A 21,659-nucleotide genomic window follows, 5' to 3' on the forward strand; every position below is an offset into this window, starting at 1 on the left:
AACACATTTTAATCATGACAAATTTCGGAATAGATTTAGCATTGTAATGGATATGACAATGGTAATGTATTTGGTCTTGGTGGCCTAGATCTGCTTCACATGCTGCTGCTGCATCAAAAGGCATACATAATTCCCATTGCAGATCTAGACAGGTGGTGCTGGGGGAGGTGGAGGGTTTCAGAGGAAAACCATTTATTCTCATTGGCTGCAGAATCAGCAGAGGCTAACCAGCTTGTGCCATGAAGGAAATGATGTGATTGTTTGCAGATTGTATGTAAAGGATTAGAGTTTCATGACTGAACTAGATATTTAGCCTAAAGATGTGTTACATGTGCATGTTGTTCTGCACGTGAACACAGAACCCTGCAATTATCCTGCAACTTAAACACACAATTATGGGATGTATAGTACTATAGTGTGGACGCATAAACCGTGATGTAGTAATTGAAAAATTGATTTGATAATCATCTTCTATGCCGTAATCTCCAGAATGACAAAATATTCCCTATCTGGGCTTCGAAAGTACAATAATTACTGTATGTACTAGCGTGATGCACTCTGCTTTTATTTTATGAGTTAGAATAAAAAAGCAGTAGGTGAAACGATCAAAGTTAACCGCTTTCCTTTGAAACAGATGAAAGAGATGAGGAAGTGCACAGAGGAATAGACCATTTGTGGCAAATGCTTTTAAAGGATTTTTTTTTTTTTTTTCAGTTTAGGCTTAAGATGGAGGAAAACAGCCCACATAAAACAATCGGCTCTAATTGAGAGCATATGTATTTGAGGAAACACCATGAAAACAAGAGATCCCTTGAGGGGCTTCACAGCTGCTAGAAAAAGCCAACAAACTGAGGATGTTGCTAGAGTTTCTGATGAAAACGGTATGAATAAATGTTAATTGTGAAGATGTGAATTAGGCTAACTGCCAGGAACAGACAGCTTTGTATTAGGCTTTCCTATGAACTCCTGTTGCTTTGTTATAGGCTGGTTATAAAAAGACTTTTCATTGACTGATGGCTCTTAACCCTTCCTTGAATAAAAGAAAGGCTGGTATTCTAGAAGCTGGAACTTTCATATTGGGAAAAGAAAAAATGTCAAAAGAGGTCAGTAAAATGGAATTATGGTTAAGAAACACCCGTGGTGGATTGGATGCAACTTTTCACCATAAATGGTTAAAAATTTGGCTTGAAAACATTTGCTCCTGTGGTGAACAACAGCATCAAAGAGTTAAAATGAAAGTGAAACTGCATTAAACAGTGTCTATAAGGCAAGTATAATATCAAAAACTGAGGGTTATATAATTCAACATTCATTTATTCAGATCTCCTCTGTTCCTTTGATAAAAAGTCTTGATATCCACTGAAATAGACGAGCAGTTCAGAAGTGTGTTTTACGGAGAACCCTCTCCTCTTATCAGATATCAAATATCCTTTAATGTGTCAAGTAAATCTCAGAGCACAAATGGTGATTTCTTACAATGATTTCTTGTATAATTCCAATGTAGCAGAACAAAATATATCTTAATGAACATCTTTGGCATTCGCAGGAACATCTGATCTCCTCTATACTTTTGTTTTCTTTGGAAATACACGCTCCACTGCTGTATACTGGTCACCTAAAGTGCTTTATTTGACTGTAAAAAGAGGTAACCTGCAACTGTTACCTTGAAGAGCTATTAGTTCCTGATTTCACCCATAAAGAATAGCTATGGCCAAATAAATTTATGTATTTAGGTAAACACCAGTTTATCTTGTTTGTTAAAAGCTAGACTTTTTGCTGTTTCTTAGAATTTAATTCCATTTCAATTCACAATTCTGCATCCCGTTTTTAGGAACTGAATGTAATTTTTAATATAGTTTATTAATAAGAGAACAGATGACAATAGCACTTAAACATTTTCAGTAGTTTTATTTAAAAATGCCTCTTCTGATTCAGAAATAAATAAGAACATAAGGCTGTGGAATTCACAATGTGCAATTCAGATATGAAAAAAACTCTTCTATGTCCATAGACTTGCAACAAATTCCAACTGCATTTCAACTGATATCAGTGGAAAAACAACTATATTCTGATTGTAAACGTCCTTACTAAATATACAACACAGGCATGCAATTCTTCTTTTGGTGTGAGTTGGTATACAACAGATAAATATTCGGTTTAGGATAACAAAACAAAAGCCAGGTCTAAGAACTAAGAGTCCATTTTCCTTGAGAGAGAAAGAACAACACAATGCACTGCAGCAAGCTCGTTTACACTTTGCAAACTTTCAAATGTGCAGCAAATCAGTTCGTAGTGTTTATAGGACATAGTGCTAAACATGAGTTTCTTACAAATACAAAATGCAGTTATGTTACAAGCAAAGACACACTGTGAAACCATCGGCAAGCACACAGGGTTCTTACGAGCCTCTCCACTTGACTGTGTTAAATGTGCATGTGAACGAGGCTAGATCTGGACTTAAATGCAGTTTTACAGTACACGAGATACACTTTCACTCTATATTTCTATACTTTTAGCTTCCTTTCTTGATAGCGATCTTTTTCCACGCTGGTTTCGTAAACCTGGTGACTGTGTCTCGATATCTTCCGACGGCTGGGCTGGTATGGGCACTACGTAGGTTTCAAGTTCTGGCTGGTAGGGGCCTGCTTGGAAATATTATTTGGCCAGCTGAGCATGTGTTTTTGGATTCCAACATGTCATTTCAACTCTTCATTCATACATAGTGTTAATAAAAAATATATGGCAGAGCACTATATTAACCAAAAACTATTCCCCTCCCCCCAAACTATCACTAATCTAACGTACACGTATAAAAAATGCATTTGTGAAAACTTGCTGTGAGGTATCATACAATTATATAAATCACAATATCAAAAAATGAAAGAAAACCGTAGCACTCTGCAAACATACCGAAAACTTCACGGTTGCATATGCTAATAGCACACACTGCATTTTTAACCTGAGCGTTGCCTACATGTATCATCAAATATGAAAACCACAAATTAAAATGAAATGTCAGCAAGAAGCAAGTTATCAGGAGCAAGCTTGATGACTGCTGTTAACATGTTAACTTTAGCCCACTGTGTCATAGAATAACATTTACAAGGCAAAATTAGTTAATTTACAGTCATCTCACCCTCATAAAGAGCTACCACTGTTGAATACTTTTAACATAAACGCTCATTGTTAGTAGTTTCACATGCGTTCTCAGCAAAACGAAGCTCTTTCTTGCTGCTCTAGATGCAAACAGGCCACGGGTATAAAACTGGCTCCAGTATGATATAGTAGCGCTCAGCTGGTGTTAGTGGCAGTCCAGTCCTTTCTTTGGTTTGGTTGTTTTTTTTTAAGAGTTGGCAATCATTCAGCAATCATATCCATGGTGGTTATCCTTATTAGCTCAGAGCGAGTGCTAATCTCGCTGACACGGGATGTGTAAGGGATCAGGCAGTCTAGATAGCAAACTATGCATAACCTGAAATGGGTTAAAGATTGTGTTAGTTCATTTCAGTGGCAAAACCGCTACCTTCAAAAGTATAACATGCAGTTCTTCATCGATTAGCTATAATATTAAGCAAAGACACAGTAATCATATGATAAGCCGCTTACTCTCGAGTTCTGTTCCAAACCCCTCTGAGCTGCCCAGCTAGACGGCATTATACTGCCTTCTAAAAGACCTTGATTTGTCATAATCTCACCTCAACACATTGCATTAATAGATATGCTCTTCTTCATTCTGTCATTTCATCTGAATATCAACATTTCAGTCAAAACGGTATTTAGGTTAACTGATCTAATCATGTGTCTATATAATCTGTTATATTGTATTATGTTGTTTGGACACATTAAAGTTATTAGGTATATGTAGCAAGACAATACATTTTCTTTTCAATTCTATCAGTGAGAACAAAGCTTTCAAATTCGGTCAATCTTATAATGAAATTAATAAAATAAATGTCAAATGCTCTTATATTACATTACATGTTTACTTTAAAGAGAAAAATAAGGTGGATTTGTTTTGTTTTTCAAATTATTTGAGGCTTCTGTTTCATTTAGAATGTTGCCTTAGAAGCTCAACCCACCTCAACGAGTCAGCTCACTAGGTTTTGGGAAAGAGCTCAAGACTACTTTTCAATCAACCGTACTGTGCTCACCTGGGTAACCCTGTCCATTGTAAGGGATGCCTACACATTGAGATGAGTCACAGTACCCTGGAGGTCCAGGTGGTCCTCCGATTCCGGGTCCACCCTGCCGCCCTGGTGGGCCACGGGGCCCCGCTGAGCCTGAGGGACCAGGGGGTCCTATCTGAGACTGCCCTGGTGGCCCTGGAAAAAAGCAGACAGATGAGGTATAAGAAAGTGCCCTTTATTTCGCCTCTAGGTTTTTCACTGGATGTGAATGGGGGAAAAGTGATTTCGAGCACTGTAATTTAAATATTTTGACTTCTTAATTAAAAGGAAGAAGGGTAAATCTCCCCCACCCCAACCCTTTTCTGTCTAGACGGTATAAACCAAACTGGAATGCTGTCCCTCGACTCTCGCTCCCATGAACTCTGAAGTCAGCACATGTGTTGCCAATAAAGCCTCCGCAGAAAACACAAGTCAAACTACAAACAGTGAGTCACCGCAAGCTTCCTCCTACTGTACATATACAATCGCTGTGTATTTCATTCATGGAGACATCTTGGCATTGTTTGCACCAGGGAGATGTTTCCATTTCTTAAAAGTTTTCTAGCTCCTGGAAATGTGTGGTTTTACATTAGCAGACTGGATAGTAATTAAATGCGTCCACTGGAGAAAGTGCAGAATTGTGTTTGTTATAGTTACCATGGAGTGAATCATTCATTCAGAGCCTTTGTGTTGCTCTGGGATGAGTGTATCAGGAGTGACTGCGTTCAGAATGCTAAGCATGTCTGTACAAATTCTCGCCAATAATAACTGGATTACTGCGGCTTTGTGATCATGGCTCAGCATGGAAACTACCACTTTGGCCAGCTTTGCTTCTTATGATAATGGAAGTGCCGTGTTGACTGAAAACAGAATTGTTTCCAGGTTTTGTGTTTCAGGAGGCCTGGGTGCAGATTATTACTGTTACAACATCTGTGACATCTTCTGCATTGGCCCCTAACAGGCAATGGGATTAAAAGACCATTCATATTTATGAATATTCAGAAATATTATCAATTTAAGTGCTCTGCCAGGTGAGAACAAAGCTTGAACTGAACTGAGCTAAATAATAACACTATTGTCTTCTGTTCTTATTGAATAAACTACCCATAGATTTCTGGAGTCATTTCATGAGGTCATTTCAGATTTTAACTGAACAGAAAGATCATTTGGACTGTTGATTAAGGTAGAGCTAGCAGGAAATAAGCGTGCTGACTGACCTAACAGTGGCTCTGCTGCTCATATTTGCGTGTTACAGTATATGGTTTTCTGTCCACGTCGACTGAAGAACGCAGATGTTCCACTGATAATGGAACTAAATATGAACATTATTTAGAATAAAATATATTCTTACTTCTATTTTCTTCATTTTTATTTTTTTGTACTTAAGGGGGGGGGGGATGTTTGGATTATTTTGTATTCCAAAAAAAATATTTACAATATATTTAGTTTTATTTTTTACTCTTTTTTTTCCTATATTTTTTCTGTCCAAGATACTAGAAAAGGTAGTATCCTCACAATTATATTCCTTCTTAGAGAAAAATGGCATCTGTGAGGATTTCCAGTCAGGATTTTAGACCGTATCATAGTACTGAGACTGCTCTCCTTAGAGTTACAAATGACCTGCTCTTATCATCTGATCGTGGTTGTATCTCTCTATTAGTGCTATTGGATCTTAGTGCTGCGTTCGACACTATTGACCACACTATTCTTTTGCATAGACTAGAACACTTTGTTGGCATTAATAGAAGTGCATTAGCATGGTTTAAATCGTACTTATATGACCGCCATCAATTCGTTGCAGTGAATGAAGAGGTATCATATCGATCACAAGTGCAGTATGGAGTACCGCAAGGCTCAGTACTAGGGCCGTTACTCTTCACGCTTTTCATGTTACCCTTGGGAAATATCATAAGGAAACACGGTGTTAGCTTTCACTGTTATGCTGATGATACTCAGCTCTATATTTCTTCGCGGTCCGGCGAAACATACCAATTTGAAAAACTAACGGATGCATAGTTGATATAAAAAACTGGATGACGAGTAATTTCTTACTGCTAAATTCTGAAAAAACAGAGATGTTAATTATAGGGCCTAAAAACTCTGCATGTAATAACCTAGAACGCTGTCTAAGACTTGATGGCTGCTCTATCAATTCTTCGCCATCAGTTAGGAACCTAGGTGTGCTATTTGATAGCAACCTTTCCTTAGAAAGCCCCGCGTTTCTAGCATTTGTACAACTGCATTTTTCCATCTCAAAAATATATCTAAATTACAGCCTATGCTCTCAATGTCAAATGCAGAAATGTTAATCCATGCGTTTATGACCTTAAGATTAGATTATTGTAATGCTTTATTGGGTGGTTGTTCTGCACGCTTAATAAACAAACACCAGCTGGTCCAAAATGCAGCAGCTAGAGTTCTTACTAGAACCAGGAACTATGACCATATTAGCTCGGTTCTGTCAACACTGCAATGGCTCCTTATCAAACATCGTATAGATTTAAAAATCTTGCTTATTACTTATAAAGCCCTGAATGGTTTAGCACCTCAGTATTTGACCGAGCTTTTTGTTACATTATAGTCCTCCACGTCTGCTGCGTTCTCAAAACTCTGGAAATTTGATAATACCTAGAATATCAAAGTCAACTGCGGGCGGCAGATCCTTTTCCTATTTAGCGCCCAAACTCTGGAATAACCTACCTAACATTGTTCAGGAGGCAGACACACTCTTGCAGTTTAAATCTAGATTAAAGAGCCATCTCTTTAACCTGGCTTACACATACTGTAACACACTAATACACTTCTAATATCCAAATCGGTTAAAGGATTTTTAGGCTGCATTAATTAGGTAAACCGGAACCGAGAACACTTCCCATAACACCCGATGTACTTGCTACATCGTTAGAAGAATGGCATCTACGCTAATATTAGTCTGTTTCTCTCTTATTCCGAGGTCACCATAGCCACCAGATCCAGTCTGTATCCAGGTCAGATGGTCACTGCAGTCACCCGGATCCAGTACGTATCCAGACCAGATGGTGGATCAGCACCTAGAGAGGACCTCTACAGCCTTGAATGTCAACGGAGACCAGGACAACTAGATGAACCCCAGATACAGATCCCCTGTAAAGACCTTGTCTCAGATGACCACCGGGACAAGACCACAGGAACCAGTTGAGTCCTCTGCACAATGTGATTTTGCTGCAGCCTGGAATTGAACTGCTGGTTTCATCTGGCCAGAGGAGAACTGGCCCCCCGACTGAGTCTGGTTTCTCCCAAGGTTTTTTCTCCATTCTGTCACCCAATGGAGTTTTGGTTCCTTGCCACTGTCACCTCTGGCTTGCTTAGTTGGGGACACTTCATTTTCAGCGATATCGTTGACTTGATTGCAAATGATTGCAAAGATACTATTTAAACTGAACTGAGCTGGATGATGACATCACTGAATTCAATGCTGAACTGCCTTTAACTGAAAAATGAGTGTTTACTATTGTCATTTTGCATTATTGTCATTATTTTCCTTATTAATGTTGTTCAGTTGCTTTGACACAATCTGTATTGTTAAAAGCGCTATATAAATAAAGGTGACTTGACTTGACTAAGATTAATCAAAACTGAGGAATACAAATACTTGTATGCTTGGAATCACTTCTGCTTCCTGTCTGATGATACTCAGCGCTATATTTCTTCATGGCCCGACAAAACACCAATACCAATTCACCATACCAATTCTCAAAACTAACAGAATGCAAAGTTGATATAAATAAAAAATAATAATAAATTAAATTAAATTAAATAAAAAACTGCATGACTAGTAATTTCCTACTACTAAATTCAGAAAAAAACAGAGGTTTTAATTATTGAACCAAAACCTCTGCATGTAATAACCTAAAACACTGTCTAACACTTGATGGCTGCTCTGTTAATTCCTTGTCATCAGTTAGGAACGTAGGTGTGCTATTTGATAGCAATCTTTATTACCTCTTCCCAGCTGTCACAACATGGTTTGATGAGGGTTAGCACTCATTTGAGCCAACCTATCCAAACAATCCAGGGGGTTAAGTGGTTCCTGATCATTTGGAAAAACTAATGGTAGCAGTTGTGTAACAGGCCATTCATGTCTTAATGATTCATCAATTTGCGCTAATGGTCATCTATCATGCCTAAACAGTCCCAGAATGAGAAACATTGTGATATGGAATAACAACGTAGAAATCACAGTTGTTAAATACAAGTTAACGATAATTTGAATTGGTTCCATTAATCAGGAGGTTTTGGATAGTCTGTGTCTGGAAGCCTTGGAAAGGCAAGTGTGTGTACAAACTCTGGCTATAATTAGCAGTGAAATGGACCGGTTAGGCTGAGGTGGCGTTCGGTTGCACAAAGACATACCAGGAGGTCCAGGTAATCCTCTCTCTCCACGAGTGCCAATGCCTGGACTTCCTCTTTCACCCTTCTCTCCTGGTGATCCTAAGATGTTAAGGGTAAAAATGCATAAAAAAAATGCAAACCATATGTGTCTGATTGGCAGTAACGTCAAACGGTAAGTATATACATAAGGATGATTTTAGGGGAAAATTAATTCTATTACAATCATGTGCATCAAACATTTGTTTCAGTTTTTGAGGCAAATCTTAGTTGTGAAACCCCCTTTTTTTAAATAAACCAAGAAATACACAAATACATTCAAGGTGTTTGAGCCCACCCTCAAATCTCTATGACTATGACACATAAAGATGCCTTATTTTGCCATCTTTAACAAGACTTCTTCCCATGTGAGGTAACTGCATACCTCTTTCTCCTGGAGGCCCAGGCAAACCTGGATTTCCTGGGAACCCGTTGGGTCCGGGCTGACCTTGCTCTCCATGGGGTCCCTGGTTGCCAGGTGGGCCTGGAGGTCCAGAAGGACCAGGACTATTACTCCTGTAGTTACTGGGGATCTGGTTCAGCATCATATCGATTCTGCTCATTTGTCCTACAAGCAAATGAAATTTGTCGTAACATGAACAAAACTTGATGCAGCGGTGGCTGGAATATTTAGTTATTTTTTGTTATTATTTTGAAGTGCCTTACTGTTGACTAATTGTTCACAGACTTGTCTTGCTACAGAGCGCATCATATTCTGTGACGCAGTGTCTCCCTGGAAAACAGAAAACAGAATAATTCAGACTGTTCTTGCTCAAGCAAAAGCATTGCTTGGTGGTTGCTAGGATTTTATTAGGAGTTGCTGTGCAGTTGCAAGAGTGTTCTTCATGGTTACTAGGACATTGCAGGGTGGTTGCTAAAGTATTTTAAGCATTTCCTAGGGTGTACATTGCATGACTTAAAATGCAAATTGTATGTAAGTGGCACATACCCTTTCACCCTTCTCTCCTTTCATGCCAACAGAGCCCTGGGATTGACAGATGAGAAAAGATGAGTCAGAAATCACTCAAATCACTATCACCTATAGCTATTGACCATAGGTTTGGTTAGGTTGAATGGCACATAAGAGGTTTGCTATCGAAATTTGTACATGTATTAATTTATATAAATGTCTTAAGAACAAGTCCTATAATATTTAGAATGAGCCAAATGTACATACCGGGAAGCCAGTGTCTCCAGGTTTCCCTGGTTCTCCTGTATTTCCTGGCATTCCAGGTGATCCTGGTGGTCCCTAAAAATATTAATCTAATTAAGCATTACTCATATAAATTATAATTACCATTCAGTTACTGACAAATAGCCTGAACTCACAATACCAGCTCATTCACAATCACTAACACAGAGAACCAGCAGCAAGGTCACTTTGAAATAAACAGCAGTGTTATTTTAGTATCACTGAGATACTATTATAGTTTTTATTCATAGTATAAAAATTGTTTTTATTTTTTATATTTTCTAGTTTTGTTTTAATTTTATTTTATTTTAAAGTTTTAGTAATTGTGTGCATTTTGTCATTCTCATTATTTAATTTTTTTGTTTATATATGTCTTTTTTATTTTAGTTTTAGTTATTTTAGTACATCAAGCTAAACTAAATGAAAACAACACATTTTCCTTTGGAACTAACGTTTTTATGTCAACATTTACTTTAAGTGACATGTTTCTTGTTTTAGATTTAGTAAACTATAATTAGCCTTACGAACAGCACATGTCTTATTAGACATGACAGCTTGCATAGTTGTGGTAAAAACCATACACACATTTAAATTCCTACTGGGTAATAATAACTCTTAAAATGTCAATTCCAGTGGCTCCAAAAATGCTTACATTTAATATTAAGGTGATGCTGTTATAGTATAATTATTATACGGTTAATGTTTGGGTTTGGTTGTTTGTATGTATGCACAATTTACTGTTATTACTACAACTATGTTTCTTTGAAATAAAGTGTTGCCTCAAAAAGTAGTAAGACATTTAAGCCATAATAAAAAGTGTAAATGTCTTTGCATTATATTACAAAATTATATTATTAATTTGTGTGTGTGTGTGTGTCTATATATATGTAATCCAATATAATTCATTAAGTCCTTGTAAGTCACTGTATTTGTGAAAGAAATGTGGACTGTATAAAGGAAGAACAGAAAATTTGATGCACGTGCTGTATTGCACAATTTTTTAGCTGACATGACAGTCTCACACTCATCAGATATTCAAAAGCTTACACATTACATACCATTGGTCCCGATGGACCTCTTGGTCCAGACGGGCCTTCATTTCCTGGTGGACCCTGAACAAAAACATATGCCATCATGAACTGTACAGGATGCACAACTAATAGCATTAGCAAAGATTCAATCAATTTGGAGAACGTTTAAGGATGCCCTTGAGATGGGCCTAACACAACCCACTGAATATGCTGACAAGACAGAAGAGACAAGCCAGATGATAATGCTAAAACTGAAAACATGCACTTTCAAACCAGTTCAAGGTGCACTTTAAAAACTTCAATCTTACCCTTGCTCCAGAAGGTCCAACAGGGCCAAACGGACCTGGAGCACCAATCGAGCCCTTGGAAGAAGGAAAAATACTTACAGTAATGTCATTCATACAGTTTTCTGTATCAAACAACAATTTAGTTATTTATGGATCAAAGCTGAGCAATTTCAAATATTGTCAGGATATGACTAAATTCAACCTTTCCATGGAAGAGAAGGAAGGTTTTTCTAAACCATATGAATACGTGTACAAATAAACTTCTTGAAAAGTAAAAGTGCCTTCATCCTGTACAGAAATAAGTACAGACATTTGTGTTTCTATCTGTGTTTTTCTTTTGGAAGCCAAAATAAAATGACGTCATGATGAAGGTGTTAGCAATCATTCCGCTCTGTTTTGTTACCCCACTGTAAATCTGTCTGCTTATGAGGATGTGGGTTGTGTTTGCCGATTGTTATTTAAGCATGAATGTAATCATAAAGCCATTTATCTGATAAACACATTAAATCTTCTGATCCCACACTGCACAATCTTTCCAGGATCCAATACAACACAAGCACTTAAAAAACAGCTCAAACAAAAGAGCACTTACCCGCTGTCCAGGTAAACCTGGGTCACCGGGGTCTCCCTTAGGTCCAGGCCGCCCCTGAAAACGGAAGAAAGGAAGCAAGCTTTCACACTCATTCCTCTGTTACATGACATTGAACGGAATTTACATCTCAGCCATATGTGGATGAAGGGAGAGGGGGCGAGTAAGTGCTGGCTACGTTAAATAAATGGGTCCGAGTCTTTTAGTCATAAATTACACCAACACTATGCAGTACTGTAGCCAGACAGGTTTAAGATTTTAACGCCCCAAGAAAGTCAAACAGAAGGCATTGGTGTCCTATAACTTGTTTAAAAGCAAAAATGAGAGAAATACAACATAACATAAAAATAGCACATGGATGCCTGATCCATCCCCTTTAAATGTGTTCATCTGACATTCAAATCAGTCTATAAAAACCCTGGAGTATTTGTAGAACATTGTGCATTTTCAGTTGGCAAAAATCATATATTTATTTTAACCTCCTGAGATAGAGCAAAAACATTTTCTTAAAGGTAAGCATCGCCTGATTTTCAAATAGTGTTATTTCATTATAATTTATATAATTACATATCATTTATTAATATTTATTTGCTTGAATTAGCTTTTATTTTTCTACTTTTAGTTTTCATTTTAGGTTAAATGTTTACATTGTACAATTTTTTGTATTTGTCATGTATATATATATATATATATATATATATATATATATATATATATATATATATATATATATATATATATATATATATTCTTTTCTATATTTAGAATAATTCTAGTAATTCTAGTACTTAAACTTATTTTATTTCAGTTAGTTGCCAAAGCAGCATTTCCGGTCAAGTTTTTCATTTTAAGTTTAATCTAACATTTTTATTTTATTTTATTTTTATTTTATTTTATTTTATTTCAGCTTAATTTCAATTAACTAAAACAATTGTAATAGTTTGAGTTTTAGTGAACAATACCAACACTATTTCAAACCCTGTTTCAGGCTTAAGAAAGGTCTTAATATTTACTAATTCGAGTCTATAAGTTGTGTGCTTTACTTACTGGTTCACCAGGAATAGACAATCCATTAGGGCCCTGTGGGCCTGGTGGTCCCATTTGTCCTGGTTGACCCTGCTCCCCACGTGGGCCCATTGAACCCTGCAATTGCAATGAACAGGTTTAAATCCTGTTAAATTACCCAGTGTCAGCACTCCAGGAAGAAGTGCTGAAAGAAATGTTTTTTTGATGGTATCGATGGAGGAACCTGTTCAACTTCACTATCTGACCATTTGACATTTTTCAGCAGGTCATTTAGAAACTAGAGATGGAGGAGGATGATAAGCTTACCCTGGGGCCAGAGTCTCCTCTCTCACCTCGTGGGCCTTTTGTACCAGGGCTGCCCTGTAAACACAAAGAAGAGAGAAAAGAATTTCAGAGGATTCGTTATTTTATAAGACAAACTGTCAAAAGGCTTTAAAGAGAGTGATGTTTTTTTAAGTTCACACCTAAGTCTTCACTTCTGTTTCCTGACCTTTAAGCGTATCCCCTAATGTCCACGAGTAAGTCACTAGTCATTAGCTCACGCTGTGCTGTTAACCATCGCTAAACCCCAGATGTTCAATCCATGCATAATAGTGTGGAGAGAAGAGCCCCCATAATAATAGTCCTGTGCTTAATGTAAAGAGCAGGACTGAAATTACAGCACTGGGGCTTTGGGGAAGATATCCCACCGTCCCTGAACTCTGGACCTTTTCTTCCTCATCGTGAGAAGCGAGATTTGCAGCGGTAGCACGATGACTTCAGAGACTGAGGAAATGTCATGGGACTCTAATGATCTTACCGGAGGGCCCGCTGGGCCTGGAGGACCAATGCTGTCCTGAGCACATGTGCAGGAGTGAGGAAGAGCGGGACATTTGGCTTCGTCTCTCTACAGAAATGGAGATACAAATCAAACCTCCTGAAAATGTTAAAGACTCAACAGCTTAAAAAAAGAGAAAAAAATTGCAATAATAAAGACAGCTGGCAGGAATGATGTCATTTTCAAAGGTAAAACATGTGAATTAGTTGCCTTACTGTATACGGTGAAAACTGTAACACTGGGATCTAATGGGACATGCAATTAACTTCCCCAGGTTCGTCGTTGTTGCTGTTTTTCAGTGAAACAAAACTTTTCATTTTAGCTTTTTATGGGTTTTATGTTTCATCTTATGTTGTTAAATTAATGTTTATTGCATTATTGCAGTGTCATGTGTGTTTCGTGTATTGAAGTATCAACACAGTTGCCAGTTTTGATTTATTTTTTTTTACAGATTTTTACAGTATCAAGTAAGTTTCAATAAAGATAAAAAACTAAATGCTGCACTGGCCACAGGAGGAACACAGTGGTGTACATCTACCTGCCCTTCAGCTACTGTTCATGGCCAAAAGTATGCGCACACTCCCTTCTAATGAACGGGTTTGGCTAAGCTCTTAATTCCCGTGAAGACAAATGCTAAAGGAAAACAAAAATCCACGTGTTTAAGGAAGACTGTAAGGTTTGGAAAGGCGTGAGGGTTAATGTTCCTTGTGAAATTTACTAGAAATGTATAAAATGTATATAATATTTTGATTCTTAGTCCAGTTATTCTTTCCATATTTACCATATTATCGTTAATGTAAAGGTCAAATTTCATTAGGGGTGACTGTCAGGGAACCTGACTTTCTGACTTTTGATTAAATACTTTGTAATGTAAGTGTTCATTTAAATTCAGCATTTTTGTGTACATCTTTGCGAGATTTTTAAATTATGCTAAATTACACTGTTTTATTTGTATTTTTCATTTATATATACATAATATCATACACAATCCATAGTCTGACATGATGTTATGTGTTAATTTACTCGTCACTAACAGAATCCGAAACATGTGTTGATGCGTTATGTCATTTGAGGAAGATGAACCTTGAACTGAGAGCACTTTCAGTGCTTTCGAACAAGACAGAGACATATTGCTACAAAGGGACTCCCTAAAGATACATCGAGGAAAAGGGCAATCGCCGTGAAAACTGGGAATTGCTCAAAAGCTTGACAGCTGTATTTAGTGTCCCTTCTCTGATTCCAAGCATCTTTTGAAGTCTGTAAAACTCAATGACATTTTCTTAGCAGGGGTTAAGTGTGCTTTCACTAAAAGCTTCCAACGTACTGACCAAACAGTAGACGAAACCTCAAAAGAGTCAGAAAACCCACCCCCTAAGATGACAATCTATATACAATCCCTACTTACCATTGCTGGAATATCACAACATTTGTCTCGACTTGTCCAGCCCAAACTGCAGACAATATCAAACATCTGGAGCTGGAACTGAGAGAGAGAAAAATGGAACACAGACGGATGTTACAGATGGCTTGCATTGAGCCCCGGGACTCGAAAATAAAAAAAAACATCCCCACATGTACCCAACAGTGTGTTGAAAAGCAATACAGACAGAATCGAATCCGTTCAGGCTTGGATGGGTGGGAGGACCTGCACTTGATTGAGTATGAGGGGACAACGGGAACAGCAGGGTAGATTCCTTGGATTAATCATTTAGTGTGTGTTTAGATCTTTTGGTGTACTGAAGGGAAAGAGCAATCTGTACTTACTGTGGCTGACTGCTTCCTTGAACCGCCAGACGTTGCCATTTTTCCGAGGACTTCATAGCCATCTGTGGATATGTTTTTGGCCTCTTTGATCTCTTTCTCAGCCACCTCTTGGCAGTCAATGTTGAGTTTGACATTTTTCGGTGAAACAGAAATGTGAAGCTGCAAAAATAAAACAGCATTAGTGTGAATACCTCAGCGGTGCAATCCAAGCATCAGTTAATTATTACTCAGCACTCTGGGCATCTTGACTTGCTTCCTAAATCTTCATGAAAAGGATTCACAAAACTGCCCGACTGACAAAAATTTGCAAAAACCATCCTTTCGGAAACCTTTCCCATGATCCCTGAGAACATCAACCCTACGGCCTGTAAAACTATGTTTAGAGTTACGCTCTCAGTTCTTCCAATAACAGTTTCTGTCCAACTATAATGAGTTTAATTAGTTAATTATGTAAAGACATGCCAGTCGCCCAACGCAAATACAAATCTTCATGTCAGCAGATAATATTAACTGGTTTACCGACTGTAATTGCCCCATTGCATTCACCATGAGACTCGGAAGCAACCACCAAAATGCTTTTTCCATCCTTTTTTTTCTAGAGGGAATACAACGTTTTCTTTATGTAGCGTCACCACATGTTGCTATTATGTCATTCTGCGGCTGACCGTCTAATGTGCTCATTCCCCTGACTTGAGCAGTTGCTTTTTTCAGTCAAAAAGTCTGACCAGCCCATACATCTAATATTCATACTTTGTAGATCAGCACTCCATAGGCAAGGTCATATTTCTTACCACAATACCGTCAACATCTTTGGCAACCAGCTTTTGGCTTCCCACAAGGAGAAGGGGTCTGAAGTTCTGGCTTTAGATGGAAAGTTTTTAGAAGCTTAACCATATAGTGTGTTCAAAAAAGCTCATGGGAAGCTGAGAATGCAATAGTTATCAATTCTAAAAATATATGCAGGGAGACCATTTTTGATAAATGGGTGTGTGTCATAACAGACAGGGCCAAAAAACCGAAGTGTTTTCGTCTTGTTCGGTTGTATGTGCACTGTGCATTCACACTCCCTCGAATCCTCCAGTTCTGGCTACCGTGTGAATATGCCCCCATGTGGTTTCATTTTTGCTCTGCTCTAGTCTTTCCCCTCTGTCCTGTTAGACTGTCATTATATCTGTCGGCCTCCATTTCATAGTTGCACGGCTGGCTGGCCATCTATGAATTCAATGAGTTCACTTCACATTTGTGACCCTGGAGCGCAAAACCAGTCGCTGGGGTATATTTGTAGCAATAGCCAAAAATACAGTATGTATATATATATATATATATATATATATATATATAATATATATATATATATATATATATATATATATATATATATATATATATATATATATATATATATATATTTAAGTATTTTTGTACTTACTAATGATTTCAGACTGTCACTAATGATTATTTTGTTAATCGATTGATTATTCTGATGATTAATCGAGTAATCAGAGAATTTTTGTGGTAATAAAAATAGACCTACGCAAACAATAGAATTTAAAATGACTTAAAATACATATATAATAGCAATGAGGCAATAATAATTGGTTCACATAAAATTTCAAAAGCAAGTAATCATAAGATTTTATTGAACAAAACAGTTAACTCTGGTCAATGCAGTGATTTTGCGAGACCAACTTGAACACAAGCAGAATCTATGTGGGGAACGTTTTCACCCTCACCTGAAACTCCTGGTTATTCAGAGACCTATTGAAATGACTGGTTGAATGTTACAGCGCCTTAACACTTAATCAACACTGCAAATTTGCAAATGAAATCTATGTGGGAAACTTAGATCACTGGGAAATCTGGCCCCAGTTTAACACTAAAAAGTAATATGAGTCTTGACTCACTCAAGCTTCTTGTGAACAGTGCTTCCAAACCATTCACATGACATGACCTTCAAATCTAACTTGGAAAGCTTTTTATTAACGGCTTGATTTTAGCTACTAAATTCATAATCTCTGGGATTTTATAAAAGAAAGGAAATGACACAAAGAAAGGGCCAGTGTTCTGTGTGGTATTGTGTGGCTGACCACAGAATCCACTTAATAGCTGATTTCTTTTCCCTAGGCTCTCTAGTTAAACATAATAATGGCAAAGTGTACACACCTTTTGTCGAAACTCTTAATTCCAATAATAATGGCTTGTAGGTTATTATTAACTACTACTACAAAAAAAATGATCAACTACAAATCCGTCAGGCCATGTGTGTTCATCTGAACTGGCAGTGGCATGATTCTGGCCAATGACATTTAAGCAAATACGCTTTGTTTCCTTTAAGCAATATTATTTTTATTGACTTTGCAGTGATCCTGACAGATTTCATGAGTTTCACTCAATAAGATTTCCCATGCAAAACTCTCCACCTTGATGCTAGGGTGTTGCTAATGTGGTTGCTAAAGTGTTGCTTACTGACCCAAATCAAAAGAGTCCTATGATATTCCGGTCTCATGTTCCTCCAAGTCTGTGGGAGTTTTTTGTTCATTTTAATGATTGTCCGATAAGTCCAGTTATTTAGAAAGAAATAAACCACATAATCTGAAGTATCATTCATGTCTGTAGTACAAATGGTGCATGATGAGGTAAACAGTGCGGTTTAATATTTATTGTTAGGGTCGGTTCAAATTCCTAACCCAAAATATGGGCAATTGCAATTGTGATGCTTGCCTTAGTAAGCACAAACAAAACTGAGAGGGAAGAAGAAGAGAGAAAAGTCTTTTAACTTTTTCAACTCTCCAAAGCATGATAGGCTTGTAAAACCCAAAAGATTTCCTTTTCATGTAAAACCAGTCTGCAATCTTGTAACCAAGGTGGTCAGCTAATCACCACCTTAGCTCAGAATTTCTGTTCTTTGCTCACGTCTCCAGCAATGCCAATGGTTACTGCACATACAGTGGCAACAGTGGCAAAACCAATGCTTTTTCATGAAACCCTGGACCACAAATGGGCCCGCAGTCACAATCCAGATTATATGAAATCACCTTGTCACTGAAGTCACTGTAATGATGTCAATAGGTTGAATCTCAAGAAAACAATCAAAATAAATTAAAAATAATTTGTTGTTTTTTTTTGTGTGTGTGTGTGTGTGTGTGTGTGTGTGTGTGTGTGTGTGTGTGTGTGTGTGTGTGTGTGTGTGTGTGTGTGTGTGTGTGAATTTGTATTATTATTTTTAACATCAAAATACAAATATAATTCTGTACCAAAAATATGATAATGATGTATACATGCTTTACAATTTAAACACATCATTTTTAGTATTACAGTCATGCAACAAAAATGTGGGTGGGTCCAACATAGTGTAAGTGTAACTGTAATTCAATGCTGCAACAAAGACTATATGATGCCTTCAAACTAACAGGCAAACAAATGATGAACATTCAGTTAAATAGCAGTTTGTTTAGTGACAGTAGCCTATGTGAGCACACAGCCCAGACCCACCTGAGCGGAAATATATGCTATAGACAGATATGCTTTGTTTATCTTTCTGTGTCGGTGGGAGTGCAGCAGGAACAAGTACTAAAAAAACGGAATGGAGGTTTAATTTATATGGACCCTCTGAATGAGGCCAAGCGGAATGGATTTGAGGAAGCAGCAGCGTGGAAATCAAGGCTGTTGCTAAAATGCGGAATGTAGTTTTGCATTTATTAGTGCATTCCTCGAGTGGAATGGATTTGACTGATGGCGCTCTGAAAAGTTAACAAATATATTAGAGACCTATAAAACGTGAGTGGGTCCAGGTTATGTAAGTCCATATATAAGACATGCTCTTAAAAAGTGTGTGGTGGGGTCAGTGGTTTCAACGCCCATGATTACAGTAAAGGACAATGGGGTGGAAATAAGCTTCAGTAGGCATCAAACAGGCTGTCATTAATTTTAAGCATCATAATTATTTTTCTTTGACTTTACAGTGGTATTCTTGAGATTCACACCCAATTGCTCAAGCTGTGCTTTCAAATTTCCCACCACAGACAGGGGAAAATCTTTCATGTGTGGTTGTAAAATTAGCACATCTTGAAATCTGATTTGACAGCATGCACTTACTAGACCAAAACTGCCAAATCCCAGCCAGTATAAAATTACAGTCTCCTGGTTGTCAGGCGTTTTTTGACATCAGCAATTCAACTATGGCCTGCGGTCATTGGGGAAAACATGACAAATGCTGACATGTTTAGCCTTTAAAAGAGACTCTGCGCGGTGCACTGGGCTTAGAACAAACCTCTGAGAAAGCAAAACCCTTTATATAAAAAATAACATCAGGTTAATGTCCTCTTTTACAACATGTTCAATAGTACAATAATTGATGTTTCCCAGCCTCGTGTCATTGACCACATCACCATGAGGGAGTGTGGGAGCTGCGCTTGCACAAACCTGCGCTAGAAATGATGGCTGGTGGGTGTTTAGGCACCATATGAGCCGTTAAACATTCTCAATTTAAAGCCAAAGGCAAAAAATCAACAGTGGCAAATCTTTCATTGAGCTCCAAGAAATAAAAACAGTGTCATCAATTGGAAACGTATTTTGAATTTATCAGCCAAGAGTTATTTAATATTAATAAAAGAATGCTCCTAAGTTCAAATCAATCAGCCAATTCATATTCACAAGACGAGATAAGAAGGTCAAGATAAAGTGGTTTGTTCTAATGGCATCACAGTGAAAACCCACTCTTTTGGAACCTTTATTTTAAGATCAATTTTAAATACCCAAGTAGAAAACCTTCTACCTTGGTGGAAACTGCCGTGGAAACTTTCTTCACTTGGTCGTTATCAAAGGAGACTCTCTGAATTTCCCCTCATGGTGTCCTTATTGTAGAATGAGATGCTTCTGCTGGAGGCTGAGAACAAAGCAACACAGACTTTACAGACACGGCTCTGCTCTGACTGCCCGGGGCAAAAATTACAAAAAATATATAAAAATAATACAACAAAACCAAACAAAGGACTTCCATCTAAAGCTGACCTTGATGCTCAAAAAGGGCTGATTATGCATTTCTGAATAATTACTGCTATAAATCCTTTGCAAGATTTGAAATCTGGAACCCATTTAGAGGGTTTCTGGTTTCTACAGTAAATAAGCATTTAGCGACACCACTACAAGTTTACTGCATGCACACACACACACAAAAACACACGAGACATGGAAGGATGAACATGTTCCTTACGGTCAATTGGGATGAGACCCGACCATCAGGGTTGTTGGTGATGTTCTTGTTGGATATATTGCCAAATATATGACAACGCATGCCTTGCCGGTTTCGGGTAAGGAGCCAACGGAAGAGGAGAATCAGAGTGATAGGAAGGAGGAAAGACCATCTGGATGGATTTCCTTCAAAGAAAATCACAGCTCATTATCAGCCCACAGAACTTAATGTTCATGGGAAAAATCATGACATAATGCCAAATATGACCTGCACATGATGGGTTTCGTGCGGAATATTGCATGTGTCCTGATGACAAGAAAATAATTAAGTGGGCTTTATACAGTTGTGCGTATATTGTAATGTTGTTGCAGTGAAACCAGACTTAAATCAAAAAGTGCAGACCAGATTTCATAGAAAGGGTAGTAGTGTCCTTTGAGAAAAAAGGCAAACGAACTCGCAGCCTTGAGTAATGCAAACCACATTGAAGCATTTTTCCTCCTCTGGTGCTCAGAATGTTTCCATATTGAAAAGCTGCTAGCCGGTGTAGTCCCCCCAAATAAAAAATCATTAGAGGCCGTGTAAATTAAACAAGCATGCTTTGGGCGGAGACTTTCACAGAAGGAGGAAAAGCACCATCTTTAGGCTTAGTACAGTACACTTCTGTGATCTAAGGTAGTGTACAGACAAATCATCATCGACAAGCATATTCGGACATTGCAAAGTGAACAATATCTAAAAACAAAGATGAGGTTTTTATGTAGTAAATTAGTATATTAGAATGTAATCATTTGCATTACTTTTGTAAAAATAAAATAAATAATAAATAAATAATAATAAAGTACTCCTGAGTAATACAGGTATAGTTAAGCACCATTTGGCACTGTCAAAAACTGTAATTAGTGAAATTAATAATACACCAAATAATTATTATTAAACTATAATAAAATGATAATAAAACTATTTTAGTATATGTGACCCTGGAGAACAAAACCAGTCTTAAGTCGCTGGGGTATATTTGTAGCAATAGCCAAAAATACATTGTATGGATCAAAATTATAGATTTTTCTCTATTATGCCAAAAATCATTAGGATATTAAGTAAGATGATGGTCCATGAAGATATTTTTGTAAATTTTCCTACTGTGTAATATATCAAAACTTAATTTTTGATTGGTAATATGCAGGGGTTG

General features: G+C 37.4%; 1 protein-coding gene across 1 annotated transcript in view; it reads right to left on the reverse strand.

The window, feature by feature from the left end:
• Window positions 1–1,888: 1,888 nt before the first annotated feature.
• Window positions 1,889–21,659, reverse strand: part of LOC109098004 (collagen alpha-1(XII) chain-like) — a 75,916-nt gene continuing 56,145 nt past the window's right edge. Inside the window, 16 exon segments of the mRNA XM_042774577.1 lie at window positions 1,889–2,642; window positions 4,152–4,322; window positions 8,559–8,636; window positions 8,959–9,141; window positions 9,240–9,306; window positions 9,523–9,558; window positions 9,751–9,822; window positions 10,824–10,877; window positions 11,105–11,158; window positions 11,676–11,729; window positions 12,720–12,815; window positions 13,005–13,058; window positions 13,498–13,584; window positions 14,921–14,998; window positions 15,280–15,470; window positions 16,079–16,140. Coding sequence (XP_042630511.1) covers window positions 2,497–2,642; window positions 4,152–4,322; window positions 8,559–8,636; window positions 8,959–9,141; window positions 9,240–9,306; window positions 9,523–9,558; window positions 9,751–9,822; window positions 10,824–10,877; window positions 11,105–11,158; window positions 11,676–11,729; window positions 12,720–12,815; window positions 13,005–13,058; window positions 13,498–13,584; window positions 14,921–14,998; window positions 15,280–15,470; window positions 16,079–16,140 — 1,483 coding nt within the window. The 3' untranslated portion in view covers window positions 1,889–2,496.

This window comes from Cyprinus carpio, chromosome A17 (assembly GCF_018340385.1).
Source record: "Cyprinus carpio isolate SPL01 chromosome A17, ASM1834038v1, whole genome shotgun sequence".
Classification (NCBI taxonomy): Eukaryota; Metazoa; Chordata; class Actinopteri; order Cypriniformes; family Cyprinidae; genus Cyprinus; species Cyprinus carpio.